The sequence below is a fragment of the Lottia gigantea genome, assembly GCF_000327385.1.
Source record: "Lottia gigantea unplaced genomic scaffold LOTGIsca_42, whole genome shotgun sequence".
Classification (NCBI taxonomy): domain Eukaryota; kingdom Metazoa; phylum Mollusca; class Gastropoda; family Lottiidae; genus Lottia; species Lottia gigantea.
In genome coordinates this window covers 2,191,094-2,213,392 of record NW_008709463.1, presented here as the reverse complement: position 1 = coordinate 2,213,392, position 22,299 = coordinate 2,191,094, and the positions used below count along the sequence as shown (strand labels likewise).

Sequence of the window (22,299 nt, the reverse complement as noted above, 5' to 3'; positions counted from 1 at the left end):
TCACTAATAACCTTGAACTGAATGGTCAAGTAAAGAATTTTTCAGATAAATAGAGGTCAGAGTTCACTGAGTGATGATATTAGAATAATAATAGAGTTTCCTACTTCATCATATTTCCTCCTCAGTTTTACATTTAAAGAAAAGAAACTAACAACTATATTTTTCAAGGATAACAACTTAGGTTCACAGTTAAGGATCCTTTCTACCAGCCGGTCCTTGGCCAAACCTACAGATTATCTGTACCCACTTTCAGCTGGGTTGACTGGAATTATGAGTGAAGATGACTTATTCAAGGTCATTGGACTTTCACACCTTATTTTCCAAGGATAACAACTTAGGTTCACAGTTAAGGATCCTTTCTACCAGCTGGTCCTTGGCCAAACCTCATGGCATTGATCTTTCCCAGATTATCTGTACCCACTTTCAGCTGGGTTGACTGGAATTATGAGTTAAGTTGACTTATTCAAGGTCACACGAGTGTTGGCTGCAGAACTTTGTTTTGGGAGGGGGCCACTGCCGAACTTTTTTCGAAATCATTTCTAGAGGGGGAGAAACTACTGACACTAATTTAGTTCACAATTCTAAAATTAAGGTGAAAATAAATTATATACCATAATAGCCATGTGGACTTTTAAAAGACTTGTTGAGTTGACAAGTCTAGTCATTGAGTACAATCAGATGTTCATATAGGGTGGACATGGTTGCCTTAATAACCACACCTAGCACAGTACTAGTTTTAGTGGAGCTTGAACTCATAAAAGTTTTAATACAGGTTGGAGAAACGTGAGATTACCCTGCCTTGCTAGCGACATCCCTGTAGGAATGAATGGAAGAATACAGATTGAATTGAGCATTGAAAAGATTAATAATACCTATTGATATGTATTATATAATGATGATGTTTGTTATTGAAAGATGATCATGTAGGGCCTACACTTATGTTCTCTGTCAAAATAGACATACTAAATAAACAATTTTAGCTATGTGAAATGACAAACCCATGCTCACTGTAACTTGTGAAATATTGCCAGGACAGCAGCATTTGTATTCTTTTTTTTTAAAAGTTTTAATCTTTAACAGGCACAGCTTCTAGCTCACTGGGCCTCAGTCTTATTTCAAGGATTAAATCCTTTTCCTGTCCCACTCTCATCACAGTCATCATTCATACAATGTTTCTACAATTATACTCTTGTTATCACTAAACAATGACAACTTCAAAATGTGTTGTCTTTATCAAGTAACAGAGTAAATACTCAAATGTCTTGTGTCCCTACTTCACTGTAATCTCTGTGTATTTTCACTACAAAATTTCCTACTTTGCCTTACAATTGTTTTCAGTAAATAAAGACAATTTCTGACTATATTAAATTATCAGAAAAATACTTTGTTTAATCAAAAAACCATTAAAGATTTACTTACGATATTTTCCAGACAAATTCCTTAAAGAAAATCCAATAGAAGTGGAGAATTGAATGAGATGAACACGTCTAAAAAATCTCACACAGTCTGTGTTACTGTGGATAATACAGTAGCCAGGACTTGTCTATATACCACTGTTTAACTGGTGGAGATATTGACGTTTTCTACAAGTACCAACTCCCCTCGGACTCAATCAAGTCTATAGGAATAATGTGTGTGTTTAAATAGGTATTTATTTTGGCCTCGTGAACCATTGAATTATCGTACATTTATAATAACATTAACTGGACCAATGTTTTCTTCCTAGTCTGTCTGCTATAGAAAGAGTGAGTGTAGTTGAATGAATGAATGAATGAATGAATGCATTGATGAGTAAATGAATGAAGGGATGATTATCAATAGGAAATGTTTTAATTGTTAAACACTGCTTTAGTTAAAGAAATAAAATGATCATATGAATGTATGCTAGCGTAAATGAATGAATGAATGAAATAATAATGTATGAATGAATAAATGAATGAATAAATGAATGAATAGATGAATGAATGAATGAATGAATGAATAAATGAATAAATGAATAAACGAATGAATAAATGAATGAATGAATGAATGAATGAATGAATGAATGAATGAATGAAATATGACATATGTATTCTTTACTGAAAACTCATAAAAAACAGGAAAGGTTTATAAATAAAATAATAATTTAAAAATATAATTGAGAAATATTGGAATAAAACAAATTCATGGAATGATATGATATGACTATATAAGGTCATGAAAAACCAATTTCAAGATTTGTCCATTTTCTGACTGATAAAATTTTATCTTTTTCCAATTTCTTTCCAATGATTCTTTCTCTGAAATTAATTAGAAATAAATCAAATTGCGTTAGATTATGTAATATTTTTTTTTATGAAATAGACTGACATTCTAGATTTGTATTTATAGACAACGTAATTTGAATTGGAGTGAGAGTTATCATAGTTTCAATAGCGCTGGATCACATGACCTCAATTAACCTGGATATTGATTAAATAACCTTACAGAGTTATCTTCCCTTTTATTTACGAGAGTAAGATTGACACGTAATTTACGTTAATGTTTTTCTCTCCCCTGGTTATGAAGACGACCATTAATATAACTATAACGTGAAATTTATGAAGTTCGCTATGACAACTAAAGAGGGTTGGTTATTTCTGTCACAGACGAGACCATTGCTTGTATCAATAATAGTCTAGAAGGCAAAGTCTCAATTTTTGAAGAGAAAAATTAGTATGTCTGAAATGTTTTGTTCTTTAGTTATTCATTCATTGTCAAAAATTAGGTCAAACTTCATCTTCTTGTGGTCGACACAGTGATAACAAAACTGACCAAAAATCATAGTTAATCAGACCCTGCTTGCCTCTTCTGAAACGACTTGTGACACTCTTCAATTGAGGCCATCAACTCAACTACAACTTTTTGTTAAATTGCCAACACAATACCTAGGTTATGTTTATTGGTTCATCTATTAATCTAATCAAGATAGATCAAGATTACCTCAAATTATTCTTGAAAATAGTGATAATAGAAACAAATAGAAAAATATAGAATGAGGTAAATTTGGTCTGAATTTTTATTAGATTATACATCCATTATTCATACCATATACAGGACTTAAATTTATATGTCAAAACTGCAGAATTTCTCTCAATTCATAGAATTTATTTCACGTTGGGCTGCAAGTACTTAAAATATAATGATAAATTGTGTATGGTATTATCAGAGTTTTATTCAATCTATAACCATCAAAATAGGCAAAAACCAACAGAATTTAACAGCGGGATGAAAGAACATTGAAATAAATCACAAATGCCTCTTTAAGAAAGAATTATGTCCCCTGTCGATACGAGAGCTATTTCAATCAAGCGAGATTTCCCACAGAATAAATAAAATCACATTAAATAAGACGATTGATTTTCATCAGGTTTCATTGAATCAGAGAAATGTAAATGAAAGATTCTCCTTTAGCCGAATCGTTGAGACGGAAAATTACCGATTGACTGAAAGCGAAAGTAGAGAGTTGTTATGGAGGAATACCAAATTAATGAAATAAAGATAATGACTGGTTTAAAACTGGCAGAGGCTAGGCAATATCTCAATGGTTTCCGCTAAAATTATAAAACTATTAGTCAGACTTGAACAATTCTTTACAGGTCTAACACAATTTCCCTTTTCGAAGGAGAAATAGTTTTATTGCACCAAACTTAACCACCTTTTTGGTCACTAATTCTTTTCATGGTACGTTACTCACAGGATTTATATTTTTAGTTGTCAAGGTAACGGAAGAAAATGAGGCAAATTCCTGACTTTCAAATCAGCAACCAATGTTTTAATTCTTTTTGTAAATTATGGATTTTGAATGCATCCAGAACTCCCTGCCCCTTAATTTCAACTGGGATTGAGCTACAGCCTTGCAGATCATCTTGTGATAATGCTTATACTTTAGACTAGATACTTGTTAATGGAATTGTTTTGCTTTAATTTTATGATAAATCATGAGAATGTTCTTCTTGGATTTTGGAACATAAAAAAGAAGAGCTATAACAATGATACTTTTTACCACAGTGCTATATTATGGTCTAAATCTTTTCATGTTTTGGGCAAGATAGTTGTTAATGGAATTCTTCTGCTTGTACCATTTTTTTTTTGATAAATGGCGTCTTTTTTTTTTCCAAGTTCTGATTTTCAACTCGATAGCTTTTCACAGGATAGATTCAATCTCACCTTTTTTACTTTCAAACAATTTATCACGATGATTTAGCAATCAGATTAATTTCTACCCCCCTCTAGGGAGGGAATATTCTTCACTTACCGAGGCCAAGCATTTATCATGTCAAGTGAATGCACGACCTTGGTTGGCGTTCAAGGTCAAATGATCAATTCCGTAAATAGTCTCTTGAGGGTTCGCATTCTAAACTGGATATCAAATTGTCTCTGTGGGATTTATTCATCATTGTGTACATATAAAACTAAATTCTAATCACTTTCTGGAAGATACATGTATGCTGGAATGAAACTAAGAACTTTTGGTGCTGTCATGGATCTTTTAAGTGGTCTTTTAGATGCACACCCTGTAGCTATAACACACTGGGCTTCAGTTAATTGTTCAATCTAAATTACAAGATGCTTTTCATTGTTTGCCCCTTGACTAGCTGTAATGAGAGATAGATCCATGATGAAATCTCAAAGGAACTGTCTGGACCACATTTTGGATCAATTACTCAACCCCTAGGATAGCAAGCAAATGTTTTAATTGTCAAGACAACCTGGCTCTTTAATCTAGAAACCATTATGTAATACAAGATTATACTCAGTAATAGTGATTAGGATTTCGTGAATAACCTATAGATATTTTATTGTAGGTATACGTCATTTATGATTGATATACTTCCTCATGTGAAAAGTTCATAAGCTGTCGCCAATATGTTGTTTTGGATTTTGAGTTACAGTTTGGACTTCGGATTGTTGGTAGTACTTTGTTTCTTAATTCAGAAACATTTCCCCTTGTAATTTGAACAAAAAATTTTGAAGAAAAATTTTGTCTCTTTCCTTGTAGTTTACCAATTTAATAATTGTTACTAATGACTAGTATCAAATACTAGTAAACATGACAACCAAGATGTCTGCTTAGTGACAGTCACTTCCTGTTATGTCTGACATTAGGTCGAGGTTGTCACACTCACTCGGAAATTATCCACCAATGATTGTCTAGCTTGCTGTGACAGGAAATAAGATCTCATTACCTTTCTCACATCTTTGATTACACTTTTGTAAGAGAGACAAAAACAAGGCTCCAGGAAACTTGTCTCAATTTAACTATAATTGGTAGAGTAGATAGAGTGTGGGCCTAATCACTTTTTTTAAAAAGAAAACCTGACATTTTGGAATGAGTAAAATAATCTTGAGGTGTTTTTAGAAAATTTTCCAATCAGATCCAAGTCCAAGTGATATTGGGTGGGTGAGAGCATAAGCGTTTTTTTTTTAAAGAAAAACCTGACATTTGGGAATGAGCTGTTTTAGTCCAAGTGATGCTTGGTGGCAAACAGTAAAATGACAAAAAGAAAACATGACATTTTGAGTTTGTGCAGAAAGGCATTTTGTTTCTCAGAACATCCGATATCACTCCTTTTTAATCCAATCTTTATTTCTCAATCCAATAAAATTGAAAAAATGAAATGGAGGTTTACATCCTACTGTTTTAAACCTTGTTGACTAATGAAATCAAACAAACTTAAAAATGTCAAATTAAGCCAACTATGTATTTCTTATGTATTCTTAATCATATCATTCAGTTCTTATTGCATATAACTAAGAATTTTAACCAATCATAAATGTCCATGTATGTACAGTCTGTATAAACAAAAAATACTTTTTGACTTTTCTTGATCGGTCACTCATTGGAATTCTGCTGGTAATTCTCTTCTAATTTAGCTAATTATGAATTAATTACATTGGACATGTGAGACAAACTGGTATTTTTCCAAGTCATTAGAACACCTCTACTTTCTATTCATATAAATATTAGTATTTTCGTTTTTATAAATGAAAATAAGGGAACATATCTTTAAACATCTTACAATAGGTCTTTTTTACAGGAAATGAAATGTTTTACATTTCTGCATCTTTTTCAGCCAAATAAATATTTTACTGTTTTATTCCAGTTTGGACCACTGACAAAATTCTAGACAACTGAAGAAAAGAAATATCAAAATAAAAATAATTCTGCCACTAGTTGCTATTTTAAGCAGAAAGTATCAAAAGAGAAAAAAAAATAAAAATGTAACAAATTCTGACGTTTATTATGTTACAAAAATGTCGTAGAGTCAAAGCTAAATTTTAATAAAATTGTCTTGTCTCATTTCATAGCTGTCACTGTACAATTGATTTCAATAACTTGTCAATGTTTTCCACAGTTTTCAAGAGAAAGGTGTTTGATCTTGTCATAGAAATCATATTATAATAAATACAGTGAAATGACAGAACAAGTAGATTCTCACATCTTTCAAATGTTGTCAAACCTAATCACACAGTCTCGATGAAACCTTCATTTCTTTTAACTTAAAGGTCAGGGGCCTAGTACATAATAACTTTTGAGAAATACACAGCAATATGATTGCATGATAAGACAAAATTTTAAATTTACTTTTTGGATTGACCAATCAGATGATATATCTATTAAATAATCTTAAAGTGGATGTTTAATTTTTCAATCAATTTTTTATTGCTTCAAACCTTAAATACTTAGAACTGTATACCATCATATAGAGAAATATGTCCCTTACCATTTTTGAAAATTTAGTCTTAAAATATTCAAACATTCAGTCAAAGAGAGCTAAAAAAGATTTTTTTTTTTTTTAAAATAAACATCAAATTCAATGGTTAAACTAGGTAGTTGTTGGTAGTTGTTGTAGTTTGTAGTTGGATTGGTTCATATTGGATGATTCTGTGTTGTTGGTTTGGTTGTTGATAAAAATGGTCGCTAGGTAAGGAGGTAAACTTATAGAAGCTATAAAATAGTTGCTAGCAAAAACTAAGAACTTTGGGTTAAATTTAATAAAAAATCGAATTGAGCTAAATATGCTTCAAACTTGATATTCTACAAAACATTACACATTTATTTCTAAACAATCTAACACATGAATGTTATCACGTTTTCAACAAGTCTTCAAGAGTTTTAGATCAATTTCTACTTGGACTGGAGAGTGCAATTATAGAATGAAATGTATTTATTACACATTCTAAAGGAAATTATTTCTCAGTTTACAAATGAATGAGAAACTAAGAAAATTTTAAAGCATCTCTTGAAGGAAATGAGTTTTAGAATGGTAAAATATCATGTTTACTGGCATTCAGGGCATTGAAGGGAGTTGTATATCTTATTGTTCAAAAGTTTGTTAAAACCAATTAAATTGAGTTACAATCCTACTGCTCTGAACTTGGCTCACAAAATGATATAGCATTACTTTATAATGCTTACTTTTTAATACTGTGTGCTTTTTAATACTGTGTGCTTGCTTTTTAATACTGTGTGCTTTTTTATACTGTGTGCTTGCTTTTTAATACTTGTGCTTTATTGCTCTTTATTACCATGTGCTTTTTTGCTTTTTAATATCATGTGCTTTTTAATACCGTGTGCTTTTTAATACTGTGTGCTTGCTTTTTAATACTGTGTGCATGCTTTTTAATACTGTGTGCATACTTTTTAATACTGTGTGCATACTTTTTAATACTGTGCGCATACTTTTTAATACTGTGTGCATACTTTTTAATACTGTGTGCATACTTTTTAATACTGTGTGCTTGCTTTTTAATACTGTGTGCATGCTTTTTAATACTGTGTGCATACTTTTTAATACTGTGTGCATACTTTTTAATACTGTGTGCATACTTTTTAATACTGTGTGCATGCTTTTTAATACTGTGTGCATACTTTTTAATACTGTGTGCATACTTTTTAATACTGTGTGCATGCTTTTTAATACTGTGTGCATACTTTTTAATACTGTGTGCATGCTTTTTAATACTGTGTACTTTATTGCTTTTTAATACTGGGTGCTTGTGTGCTTTTTAATTCTGTCTGCTTGTGTGCTTTTAATACTGTCTGTTTGTGTGCTTTTTATAACTGTGCTTGTGAGCTTTTAAATGGAGTTTGACATCCTACAAATGAAATGAAATGAAATGGACTTCTGTTCTGTAACTTATATGACAAACAAGCGACACATTAAAGTGAAACTGAATTTGATATCTAAGTAGAATAGAAGCTATCCAATCTAATTCTGAAAATATTATTGAACATAGCTTGTTTAACAGAAGTCCTGTAGCAAGTGTCTCTAGACTCTGTTTACCCTATAGATAACATAGTTCTAAGCTGATTGCGATTTAAACAGTATTTTATTTCTACTATACATATAATTTTACAGAGCATTAATAGGTCCAGGCTTATGCTAATCCATCACCATAGTTCTAAGATGCTACCAAGGTATTGCCAAATTGTTATTTTGTATTTCACATTTCATTTTGTGGTTCAGATCCTGTATACTGTGTTGAAATGTTATGTGCCTAACCTTATTAAAGAAGTGTGTTACATTCCATAATATTGTCTTGTGTCTGAGTATTTGTTATACTTTACCAGCATGTCTCTAAAGAGAGAAGAGTTCACATAGCTTATAAAACTTCAAGTATTGTGGTGTTTTGGAATTATGAGCATGGCCTGCTAAATTAGAAAACTGTATCCATTTCAGAACCATGTTTCTCAGCCATTAAACTAACAACTAACAGTTGGAAGCCAGTGTGTCCCTAGAGAGCTTTAGATCTAACAATAAAACATGGATAATCTGATAATAAAAACCCAATAGATTAAGCTATCTAAAACTCTCTATTTCATACTATTTACTTTGCTCCAGTAATTAGATCTGCTTATTCTACTAGAATAAATACTATGTCAGTCTGTCACATTTAATTCTATTGAAATCCATACCTTACTGTACAGACAATGAGTTCAAAAAATGGAATAGAATTTTACATCCAGTCAATTTTCCTTCCTTATTGAGTTAATTTAAGTGCAGGTCTTGTGACATTAGACAAGTCATTTCTGCTCAAACAGACACCAAATTCATTCAAATAGAGTTTTACATCCAGTCTCTTTTATTGAGTTTGTGAAAGTGCAAGTCTCGTTACATTTTTCCTCGTCCTAATGTATCAAAATTTATTGAGTTAAAGATAGTGCTCAAGTCTTGTGAACCTGAACAAGAAATTTATCTGAATAAAACTGCTGAACGACCATCAAATTGAAATGAAACAGAGTTTCATATCTAAATGTTTCATTGACTTAATGAAAATGCAAAATTTGGTTGATTTGAAAGTTATTTTTGATAAAACTCTACCAAACTAACAGACACCAAATGAACATGGAGTTTCACATCCTAATGTTTCAAACATTATTGATTAAAAATACATAGATCTGATGACTGAATAAATAATATTTCCTCACAATTACAGTAGATCATAGAGGTAAAAAGAAACAAGAACTAGTAAAGATCACTACCAAGATAGCCTTACAAATGGGTATAAATATATTTATACATAAAACATAAGAACAATGCAGGAGATTGTAGCCTAGGATTTGCTGGTAAAATTTGAATACTTCATACTTTTTTTTTAAGTTTGCAGAAATTGCGATTTCACATTTTAAAAATACCCTTATTACAACAAAGTTTCGTCAAAATCAGTCAAGAATTGTGCCTCCTAGAGTGTTAATGAGCAATTGTGGACCGACAGACATGGGTGATGACAATATAGGGTGTATGTGGGTGTATAAAAATACCCCAATTACAACTAAGTTGATACTATGATTCTTTAAGAAAGGTGGAAACCTGTGTAAAATTCTCAACCCACCTGAACTATCTTAGTCAACCATAATTTAGAGAAATATTCAGTTTGAAACATATGAATGTAAAATATGGATGATTGTACTTTTATGAGTTTGCAGAAATTACAATTTTTCATTAAAAAATACCAAACTTGATGATAAATATAGAATTGGAGGGTTGAGACCTTCATAGCACTCGGAACTTTATTATTATAGAATAATTTAGAGAAAGATTCAGTGTATGAATCACATGAAATGATTCCGTGCAGCAAGTAATGATAACTATACACAGAAAACATACAGGATATTAAAATCTCAATATTCCTCTTAATATTGCACATTTTCTGTAAATCAGTCACGATAACTGAATTGAATATGAGAATAATTCAGATTAGAATTTGCCAAGGGTCAGAATATAATCATACTGCTTACTAATTTAATATGAAGACAATATGACTAGGAAATTACAGCTGTCATGTTGATTTGACATGTGATGTGTTTGTATAAGACAGGGCTGAATAGTAGCTGAGTGGAATCTTCAGGCATCTTGTGAAATTAAAAGGATTGTGAAAAGGTTTTTCTGAATTTTGTATATGTATCTGAGACACTGATGGCATCATTTTGCACCATTCCAATTTTCAGTCAGAAATCTATGGTTCCTGCAATTCCACTAAAACAAAGTGTTTGATGATGTCACTAAGTCAAAAATATGCTTTATCACACAAGGCTCTTCGCAATAATTGAGGTCATCAAATTGATCTTAGTAGTATCCAAAAAATTTTAGAAAATCTCTTTACCACTATTTTAACAGTGGTATTTCTATATCACTCTACAATTGATGTATTGAGCACTATTTTAACAGTGTTATTTATATATCGCTCTACAATTGATGTATTGAGCACTATTTTAACAGTGGTATTTCTATATCACTCTACAATTGATGTATTGAGCACTATTTTAACAGTGGTATTTCTATATCACTCTACAATTGATGTATTGATCACTATTTTAACAGTGGTATTTCTATAATGCTCTACAATTGATGTATTGAGCACTATTTTAACAGTGGTATTTCTATAACGCTCTACAATTGATGTATTGAGCACTATTTTAACAGTGGTATTTCTATATCACTCTACAATTGATGTATTGAGCACTATTTTAACAGTGGTATTTCTATAACGCTCTACAATTGATTTTTGAGCACTATTTTAACAGTGATATTTCTATATCACTCTACAATTGATGTATTGAGCACTATTTTAACAGTGGTATTTCTATATCACTCTACAATTGATGTATTGAACACTATTTTAACAGTGGTATTTCTATATCACTCTACAATTGATGTGTTGAGCACTATTTTAACAGTGGTATTTCTATTTGACTATGCAATATACTAATTTGTTTTTGTATCTTAGAAATTTAAACATCAAATTAAATTATTTTATAATATGTAAGGTAAGTCCATAAAAACATACCCTCAGACATCTGACATTTCATTTAAAAGAACTCTTCATAAAAAGAATCAATAAAATACTCAACTTACATTTTAAAATGTTCCAGTCTGAATTCTTGACAATCGTTAGAGATATCCCTTCCACACACTAACCTTTTAAAACTCTTTTCACAATCTTGACAGTGCAGATGGCAACTTGTTTCCAGATTTCAAAAAATATCACGAGCAGAAGACAATAATATTTACATTAAATAAATTCAACAAAATTCTGAATAGAGATAGAGAGTTAATTAATGATAATAAGTTATAAACACTCAGTAAAGGATGCCACATAATGTCAAAGAAAGGATGAACTCATTTTTTAACAATAAAACAGCACTTACTCCAGACCAATTTTGTCTTGTTCTACAGACCTTCCTACCTTTTATTTCCAGAAATCAGACAAAATAAATAAAAAATAAGCTCTGCTGGAAAAAAACAACCATCATTTCTGTTGAAAAATAAAAATTCATCATCAGATAATTCCTTTAATAATCAAAAATATCATTTTTGTTCAAATCAATACTGAGAAAATAGGAAAATTCAGTGTAATTTTCTGTCCACTGCAAGGCATTAGCTGTCTCATTCATAGGAAAATAGGAAAATAGGAAGCAGTAAAGAAGGAAATATAACTCTGTTTACTTTCATGATGAACTGTAATTTTACCCGTATTTAAAATACTATATAACAACCAAACTAGTAGAAAGACAAAATAACAAAACACACATCTATCACAGTTTGAACCATCAATATAAAAAACACTACATAAATCATGGTTTGTTGACAATATTAAGATAACAGGAATAATACAGTAAATAATAATATACTGTAAGAATGTAAATACTAGATAATTACACTTCTATATATACCTTGTTCATCATCATCATTAACATACTTCTATATATATTAGATACCTAGTTCATCATCATCATTAACATAGTTCTATATATATTATACCTTGTTCATCATCACCTTAATCATCATCATCATTAACATACTTCTATATATATTAGATACCTAGTTCATCATCATCATTAACATACTTCTATATATATTATACCTTGTTCATCATCATCATTAACATACTTCTATATATATTATACCTTGTCCATCATCATCATTAACATACTTCTATATATATTATACCTTGTTCATCATCATCATTAACATACTTCTATATATATTATACCTTGTTCTACATCACCTAAATCATCATCATCATCATTATTAACATGCTTCTATATATATCATACCTTGTTCTACATCATCATTAACATACTTCTATATATATTATACCTTGTTCATCATCATCATTAACATACTTCTATATATATTATACCTTGTTCATCATCATCATTAACATACTTCTATATATATTATACCTTGTTCATCATCATCATTAACATACTTCTATATATATTATACCTTGTTCATCATCATCATTAACATACTTATATATATATCATACCTTGTTCTACATCACCTTAATCATCATCATCATCTTCATCGTCATACTTCTATTTATATTATATACCTTGTTCTACATCACCTAAATCATCATCATCATCATTAACATACTTCAATATATATTATATACCTAGTTCATCATCTAAATCATCATCATCATCATTATTAACATACTTCTATATATATTATACCTTGTTCTACATCACCTAAATCATCATCATCATCATCATTAACATACTTCTATATATATTATATACCTAGTTCATTATCTAAATCATCATCATCATCATTATTAACATACTTCTATTTATATTATATACCTTGTTCTACATCACCTAAATCATCATCATCTTCATTAACATACTTCTATATATATTATATACCTAGTTCATCATCTAAATCATCATCATCATCATTATTAACATAATTCTATATATATTATACCTTGTTCTACATCACCTAAATCATCATCATCTTCATTAACATACTTCAATATATATTATATACCTAGTTCATCATCTAAATCATCATCATCATCATTATTAACATACTTCGATATATATTATACCTTGTTCTACATCACCTAAATCATCATCATCATCATTATTAACATACTTCAATATATATTATATACCTAGTTCATCATCTAAATCATCATCATCATCATTATTAACATACTTCTATATATATTATATACCTAGTTCATCATCTAAATCATCATCATCATCATTATTAACATACTTCAATATATATTATATACCTAGTTCATCATCTAAATCATCATCATCATCATTATTAACATACTTCTATATATATTATACCTTGTTCATCATCTAAATCATCATCATCATCATTATTAACATACTTCTATATATATTATACCTTGTTCTACATCACCTAAATCATCATCATCTTCATTAACATACTTCAATATATATTATATACCTAGTTCATCATCTAAATCATCATCATCATCATTATTAACATACTTCTATATATATTATACCTTGTTCTACATCACCTAAATCATCATCATCTTCATTAACATACTTCAATATATATTATATACCTAGTTCATCATCTAAATCATCATCATCATCATTATTAACATACTTCGATATATATTATACCTAGTTCTACATTATCTAAATCATCATCATCATCATCATTAACATACTTCTATATATATTATACCTTGTTCTACATCACCTAAATCATCATCATCATCATTAACATACTTCTATATATATTATATACCTTGTTCATCATCATCATTAACATACTTCTATATATATTATATACCTTCTACATCATCTAAATCATCATCATCATCATTATTAACATACTTCTATATATATTATATACCTTCTACATCTCCTAAATCATCATTTTCATCATATTTTCCTGCAGCCTGTTTTCATCAGCTGAATTTTCATCAACATGGTTTGCATGATTCTAGCTTCCGACAACACGAATTTTCAGTACATTCATGTCCCAATAAAAGCAGGAACGCTTACCAGCTGTGCTATGATACAAAGTTCACTTTAAGCTCTCAAGCGTAACAAAAAGAGTGGATCACAATCACTTACTAAATAGAAACCCTTCAAGTTTTCTGAAAGCTATGTCATTGTTTCAATATTTGTGGACAAATCAAGTCGCAGATTGGTTTTTAATATTTGAAAAAGATGAGCAAGTAATCACAAATAATTCAATGTTTAAAATTAAGATAATTACAGGGCCATAACTAAGATATTGTCTTCCATAACTACATTTTCAGTAGATTTCAAACAACCACTTCTACCTTAGATATCAAATAAAAAAATATTTACAGAGAGATATTATATTGTAATTTTAATTTTTTATACAAAATTTCTTTTTCTTGTACTTGCCACATTTTCTTTGAAGAAGTTATGACCTTGTATTACAATATATTTCCTGTCTGAAAATATTATCAACATTCAACTAGAACCTTGAAATGTAGCTAGAATTTAAGGCTTTTTATTTGGTCTGCCTAAGATGTGTATGGTGTTTTTTAGTAAAATTTTGGGGTTCCACCCTATCACATGTTGATAGTGCTTTTTACAATTTTATAATTAGTGTAATTATAGTTGTTTAATAAGTAGTTATTATTAAATGAAAATATCCCCCAGTTTGTGTTTGTATTATTTGGGGAGCAAGAGGGGACACATATATTATTAACATTCACCAATAACCTTGAAATGTTCCTAAAAATCTAGTCCAGAAATACTGACTTAAAATGAAAAAAACATATTAGAATGAACCACTATGACTGTGTAACCAATTAAACCCATTAAAGAAAAGAAGTTTTAAAGTATATGAAGTATATTTATGTGGATTGTAAGAAAACATCAAAGAGAAAGAAAGATCAAAGGTTTCCCCATGGTACCAATATTAATGTTGATGGTTATTACTGATACATAATATACTGCTATACTAACAACCAATGACTCCAATATATATGTGATATCTCAAGGTCTGTTTGTATGAACTTTTCGAATTTCTATTCAGTTTAAAATTTGAAATTGTCTTTAGCCCTTTAGATTATGCTGGTACTTGGCTTTGTCAAGTTTTCATCTAAAAATCACCAGGGCGGCTCTTGCATTAATTAATTTCATAATTTTTTGGGGACTTTTTTCACTTTTTGATAACAATTCACTCCGGTTTATTCTAAGGTTCATCCATGTCATTTTTTATATTAATTCTTCCAAAAACACAATTAACAACTCAGTTCAAATCAAATGTGACTGTCAAATAGAATCAAATTCTAACTTCCTAAATTCTCAGCCTTGCACCAGGCTAACTCCCTAAAGCCATCGCTTTGCATTTATTAGGTAATGTCCTATAAAATTGATGTATTCTAATACTGAAATCCATAGTCTTTACTTGTGACCTAGGCCAGTGCTTCTATAAGAGAGTATCTATCTGCTTCTGGATAGATCACCGCTATATGCATTTATTATTTGTATTCCTCTGTTCAATTTATTATTTTGATCTTGTAAATCTCTCTCCAGAAGTAGATAATTTTCTATCAAATTGATGTATTCCAATGCTGAAATTCATAGTCTCTACTTGTGGCCTAGGCCAGTGCTTCTATAACAAAATACACCAGGCATGTTATCACATATTCTATGGTAACTGCATGCTAATTGTACTATATACAAGGAAAGGTGTTGATAAAATAACACATGTAAGGATGGTCTAATAAATTCTTTGAAAATGAGATCACTTACCTTTTGATAAAATTCAATATATAAACTAACTATCCAGATTTTACCAAGACAAATAAGTTATATATTTATCACCACAAACAAATTGTGAGTAGTCCTCAGTAAGATTACTGTTTCTATGATATTTTACCACACAAATCACTGGAACTATCAGTAACATGAATCCAAATTCAAACCTACGATTCTGCAGATTAAGCCTTTATAGATTTTGTACAGGCAAAATATCCAGTCTTTGTGATATTTTAGAAAATCTTAAAAAACTGCCATAAACTTGAACAGTATATTCCAAACTGAGTAATATTACATATATTTTGTCAAGCTGGAATAGATTTAATTTCCTGTAAGTATTATGTATGATGTTCACAGTTGAAGTTGTGAATCGTTCTGAACACTGACTGACAACCTAAACTGTATCACTGACAACTTTTACAATAGAGTACTGGTATTACAACTGATATATAAAACAGAAAATCAAACTTCAGTGATACTTTACCAATGATGACTACTATACATTCATAAAGTACACTTAAAGAAGGGTTCCCTTATTATCATTTATGAAAATAAAAATGCTAATACTTATATTAATAGAAAGTTGAGGTGTTCTAATGACTTGGAAAAATACCAGTCTGTCTCACATTCCAATTCCAATGAGTGACCAATCAAGAAAGGTCAAAAAGTCATTTTTGTTTATCCAGACTGTACTTACATGGACATTTGTGATTGGTTAAAACTGTTAATTATATACAATAAGATAATGTACACGATAATACATTAAAAACACCAATTTATCAAATAGTTTGCTTAATTTGACACTAAAAAACAAGGAAACCCATCTTTAAAGTTTATTTTTGCATATTAGAAGAATTCAAAGTATTTCTATTTAAGACTGTAAAAGCACTCCCTACAACATTGCTATTATTAGTTCATACACCATGCATAAGTATATTATAAGTTTAGGTGTTTATCCTTCCATCATATCAGGAAACATTCAAAATATTCATTAACAATGAAAACAACAGCATTGCTTCTATATGTTCATAAATTACACTATAAGTATAGGTGTTTATCCTTCCTTTTTATCAGGAAGAATTCAAAGTATTTCTGTTAAACACTGTACAAGCAATCGTTGTTTCTATATGTTCATAAATTACACTATAAGTTTAGGTGTTTATACATCAAGTATATAATAAGTTTCAGTATTCATCCATCTTTCATGGACCCAATATTTAAAACAATCTCATTAAACACTTATTTAACACTTATTTACATGTACTAGAAGGCAAACAATCAGAATCACTGCAATGGGACTCTTAATTTAAAATGCCAAATTCCAACTTCCCAGTAAAATATCAAAATTTAAATCTGGCTTCTACAGTCTATATAAACACCACTGATTGCCCATCCTAAACATTTCCTGAATAGTATTACTTTTCACTGACACTCAGAGACCAATTTCTACACTTAAGATATTAGAAGGCTTGCCAGGCAAGGTAATATCCACCCACTGGCAACTTTGATTTTGATTAAAAATATTTGGCAGTACAATAACAATCACCAGTATGAAATATTCAACCTTCAGTCATAAACTGTGTTTCCACTGACATAAAAAGCTGGCTCTAAGCCGGCTTTTTTGTGTTTCCACTGACAAATTGCCGAACCGTTAGCGTTCGGGAACCGTAACGGTTCGGCAATTGAAGCTTTTCTCGTTCGGCAATTTATCGGGGGCCAAATGAAAGCCGGCTTTCGTTTACTCAGTGGAAACACAAAAAGCCGGCTTTTTCTCGTTCGGCAATAGGGGGCGTACTTGTCTTTCCGGCAGCGCGCGCAACTTTAAAAATGACAGCTTCCATAGCAAGTTGCTGCAAGTATCTACGAATGTCCAAGTTACATCCACTGTAACAATTGCATTTTCTCTTCTTTTTAACTAAAAATTTATAAGTTAACATCGAATTGGCCGCCATTATTGCTTTGTTTACCTTAACTGGTCATGCGCAATAATGTACTTCCGATTTAACGATAGTCTTGTACATCGCGTGCTGTCAATAATGTGCGACTTTATGATCGAGACCAAAGTCGTTCGGGAACGAGAAAAACTCAGTGTAAACGCAACGTGTTCCGCAATAAAGCTAGCTCTAAGCTAGCTTAGAGCTAGCTTTCTTTCACAATTGTCAGTGGAAACGCAGTTATACACTTCTTTTGAACTCTTTAGGGTGTTACTGAATAAGATTACAATCTGTCAAGAATTGGACCTTTCAGAGTGTTTACAGGCTATAACTTTAAGAACAAGGGCAAAAACTCATACTAATTTTTTTCGATTTTTCTTATTTTCAACAGGGTTCATCATTCGGTGATTACAAACTCTCACACCAAATTTCATCAAAATCCATCAAGAATTGTGCCTTCTAGAGTGTTTAAGAGCTTAAAATGGATCACATTTTCAAGAACAAGGACAATAACTCATACTAATTATTTTTCAATTTTTCTGATTTTCAAAAGGGTTCATCCTTGGGTGATTACAAACACTTACACCTAGTTTCATCAAAATCCGTCAAGAATTGTTTACGAGCAATGGTGATCAGACGGACGAAAATGGGTGACGGCAATATACGCCACCCCATTTCATGTGGGCATATAAAAAAGTGATAAGAGAAATTTTTATCTTAATTTGAATTATAAATCCTAATTTATTTTCAATTTCATTTGAAGAAATTTGTCTTTGTTCATATTTCATTTTTGAAATCACCATCAATTATAGTCATTTTTAATTCTGATTAGTAGAAATTGACAGAGATTTTTTCAATTTCCCTTCATTTGGCTTCATTTGGCTATTTTATTTTCATTTCAAGAATGTCAAGATGTGAGAATTTTCGATCATTAATAGCCAATTGAATTCTGATAGAAGAAAGGTCAAGATTTTATAATTCTTGACTATAAAACTATTTCAATCTTCAGAGTTTGTTTTTTTGAAATCATTGATTTAAAAGGGAAGATGTTCAGGTTTAATCTAGTTGTCAAGAGGAACATTGACAGATAAATTAATTCAAATAGAATTCAGGATAAAAACATTCACTACATCTTTCTCCTCCTATCTCTCTATCTAATACTTGATGTACATTTCTTTCCTATTATTTTTATAGAAAGTGACTTTAAAGGAGTATTATCCTGTTAATATTCTCTTTCATCCAGTGCTTCTCAACTAGTGCTGGGTATCGCCGATCATTTCACAATATGATACGTACAGCGATACATGGGTCACAATACAATACATATAGCAATATGGGATAATGGGATACAAATTTACATTTTATCTTCAAAGTTTCTATATGTATTAATTTATAACTTTATAACTGTGATATTTGGTAATATAGTTGATAGAAGTTGTTAGCGTCCACTGTCTTATAAATAGTTTCTATATATATTAATTTATAACTTTATAACTGTGATATTTGGTAATATAGTTGATAGAAGGGGTTAGTGTCCACTGTCTTATAAATAGTTTCTATATATATTAATTTATAACTTTATAACTGTGATATTTGGTAGTTGATAGAAGTGGTTAGTGTCCACTGTCTTATAAATAGTTTCTATATATATTAATTTATAACTTTATAACTGTGATATTTGGTAATATAGTTGATAGAAGTGGTTATCGTCCACTGTCTTATAAATAGTTTCTATATATATTAATTTATAACTTTATAACTGTGATATTTGGTAATATAGTTGATAGAAGTGGTTAGTGTCCACTGTCTTATAAATAGTTTCTATATATATTAATTTATAACTTTATAACTGTGATATTTGGTAATATAGTTGATAGAAGGGGTTAGTGTTCACTGTCTTATAAATAGTTTCTATATATATTAATTTATAACTTTATAACTGTGATATTTGGTAATATAGTTGATAGAAGTGGTTAGTGTCCACTGTCTTATAAATAGTTTCTATATATATATTAATTCATAACTTTATAACTGTGATATTTGGTAATATAGTTGATAGAAGTAGTTAGTGTCCACTGTCTTATAAATAGTTTCTATATATATTAATTTATAACTTTATAACTGTAATATTTGGTAATATAGTTGATAGAAGTGGTTAGTGTCCACTGTCTTATAAATAGTTTCTATATATATTAATTTATAACTTTATAACTGTGATATTTGGTAATATAGTTGATAGAAGTGGTTAGTGTCCACTGTCTTATAAATAGTTTCTATACATATTAATTTATAACTTTATAACTGTGATATTTGGTAATATAGTTGATAGAAGTGGCCAGCGTCTTATAAAAAGTTTCTAACAATTTCAATGAAAAAAATTGTTATATCATAAAACAACTTAATGGAATAAAAGGTATCAGCAAGTATTGATACAAGACGTGGAATGTCTTATTGTGATTAATCAATTCACTGATATATAATACCAGAACTATTCTCATCCTCAGTTAGATCATTCCTCCCTAGATATAAGAAGTGTTCTTCCAAATCTATTCCTCCCCAAAATAATCTGTCATTTTCAGTCACATTCACTTGAAAAAAGTGTTAAACGATCAACTATGAATGGATATAAAATCATATCTAGATAGTTCAATTTGACCCTTGAGTGGAATGCTCGTTCACGATTTTTTGTATGTCTGGGGTGAATGACGTGAATTTCAGTGGTAGATCACCTCACTCAGTTATCTTCAAAGATCCATGTTTCTTTATAAGTACATCATTAGCTGTGTTGAACCTACACTATACATACACCAAATATGGTATGAAATGGCAGCAGTAGATTCCTCCCCATATTCCCTCTGGCAATTATTCCTTCCCACATTCCCCTTGCCAATAACTCCTTCCCACATTCCCCCTGCCAATAACTCCTCCCCACATTCCCTCTACCAATAACTCCTACCCATATTCCCCCTGCCAATAACTCCTTCCTATATCCTCCCTGCCAATAACTCCTACCCATATTCCCCCTGTCAATAACTCCTCCCCATATTCCCCCTGACAATAACTCCTCCCCATATTCCCCCTGCCAATAACTCCTTCCTATATTCCCCCTGACAATAACTCCTACCCATATTCCCCCTGCCAATAACTCCTTCCTATATCCCCCTGCCAATAACTCCTTCCTATATTCCTCCCTGCCAATAACACCTTCCTTATTCCCCCTGTCAATAACTCCTCCCCATATGCCACCTGGCACTAACTCCTCCCCATATTCCCCCTGTCATTAACTCTTCACCATATTCCCCCTGTCAATAACTCCTTCCTATATTCCCCCTGCCAATAACTTCTTCCTATATTCCCCCTGCCAATAACTCCTTCCTATATCCTCCCTGCCAATAAATCATCCCCATATTCCCCCTGCCAATAACTCCTCCCCATATTCCCCCTTCCAATAACTCTTTCCTATATCCTCCCTGCCAATAACTCCTACCCATATTCCCCCTGTCAATACCTCCTCCCCATGTTCCCCCTGCCAATAACTCCTTCCTATATTCCCCCTTGCCAATAACTCCTTCCTATATTCCCCCTGCCAATAACTCCTTCCCATATCCCCCTTGCCAATAACTCCTTCCTATATCCTCCCTGACAATAACTCCTTCCCATATTCCCCCTTAACTCCTTCCTATATTCCCCCTGCCAATAACTCCTTCCAATAGCCTCCCTGCCAATAACTCCTCTCCATATTCCCCCTGCCAATAACTCCTCCCCATATTCCCCCTTCCAATAACTCTTTCCTATATCCTCCCTGCAAATAACTCCTACCCATATTCCCCCTGTCAATACCTCCTTCCCATATTCCCCCTGCCAATAACTCCTTCCTATATCCCCCTTGCCAATAACTCCTTCCTATATCCTCCCTGCCAATAACTCCTCTCCATATTCCCCCTGCCAATAACTCCTCCCCATATCCCCCCCTGCCAATAACTCCTTCCCATATTCCCCCTGTCAATAACTCCTTCCCATATTCCCCCTGCCAATAACTCCTTCCAATATTCTCCCTGCCAATAACTCCTCTCCATATTCCCCCTTCCAATAACTCTTTCCTATATCCTCCCTGCCAATAACTCCTACCCATATTCCCCCTGTCAATACCTCCTTCCTATATCCCCCTGCCAATAACTCCTTCCTATATCCTCCCTGCCAATAACTCCTCTCCATATTCCCCCTGCCAATAACTCCTCTCCATATTCCCCCTGCCAATAACTCTTTCCTATATCCTCCCTGCCAATAACTCCTACCCATATTCCCCCTGTC

At 31.4% G+C, this 22,299-nt stretch overlaps 3 protein-coding genes across 3 annotated transcripts in view; 1 reads left to right on the top strand and 2 right to left on the bottom strand.

Annotated features, from left to right (window-relative positions):
* Positions 1-7,590: 7,590 nt before the first annotated feature.
* Positions 7,591-8,010, top strand: LOTGIDRAFT_122890 (hypothetical protein; the record flags this gene model as incomplete). Its single annotated transcript, XM_009060456.1, has 1 exon — positions 7,591-8,010. A coding segment is annotated over one exon (420 nt), but the record flags the coding sequence as incomplete, so codon positions are not given.
* A 4,846-nt stretch (positions 8,011-12,856) lies between these two features.
* Positions 12,857-18,006, bottom strand: LOTGIDRAFT_163989 (hypothetical protein; the record flags this gene model as incomplete). Its single annotated transcript, XM_009060455.1, has 7 exons — positions 12,857-12,907; positions 12,972-13,037; positions 13,349-13,411; positions 13,663-13,722; positions 13,787-13,846; positions 13,975-14,006; positions 17,850-18,006. The coding sequence occupies 7 exons, from the start codon at positions 18,004-18,006 to the stop codon at positions 12,857-12,859; spliced, it is 489 nt and encodes a 162-aa protein (XP_009058703.1).
* Positions 18,007-21,385: 3,379 nt separating this feature from the next.
* Positions 21,386-22,299, bottom strand: part of LOTGIDRAFT_123035 (hypothetical protein) — a gene marked incomplete at both ends in the record, with an annotated part of 3,403 nt that continues 2,489 nt past the window's right edge. Inside the window, 2 exons of the mRNA XM_009060454.1 lie at positions 21,386-21,527; positions 21,774-21,912. Coding sequence (XP_009058702.1) covers positions 21,386-21,527; positions 21,774-21,912 — 281 coding nt within the window. The remainder of the gene's footprint in view (positions 21,528-21,773; positions 21,913-22,299) is intronic.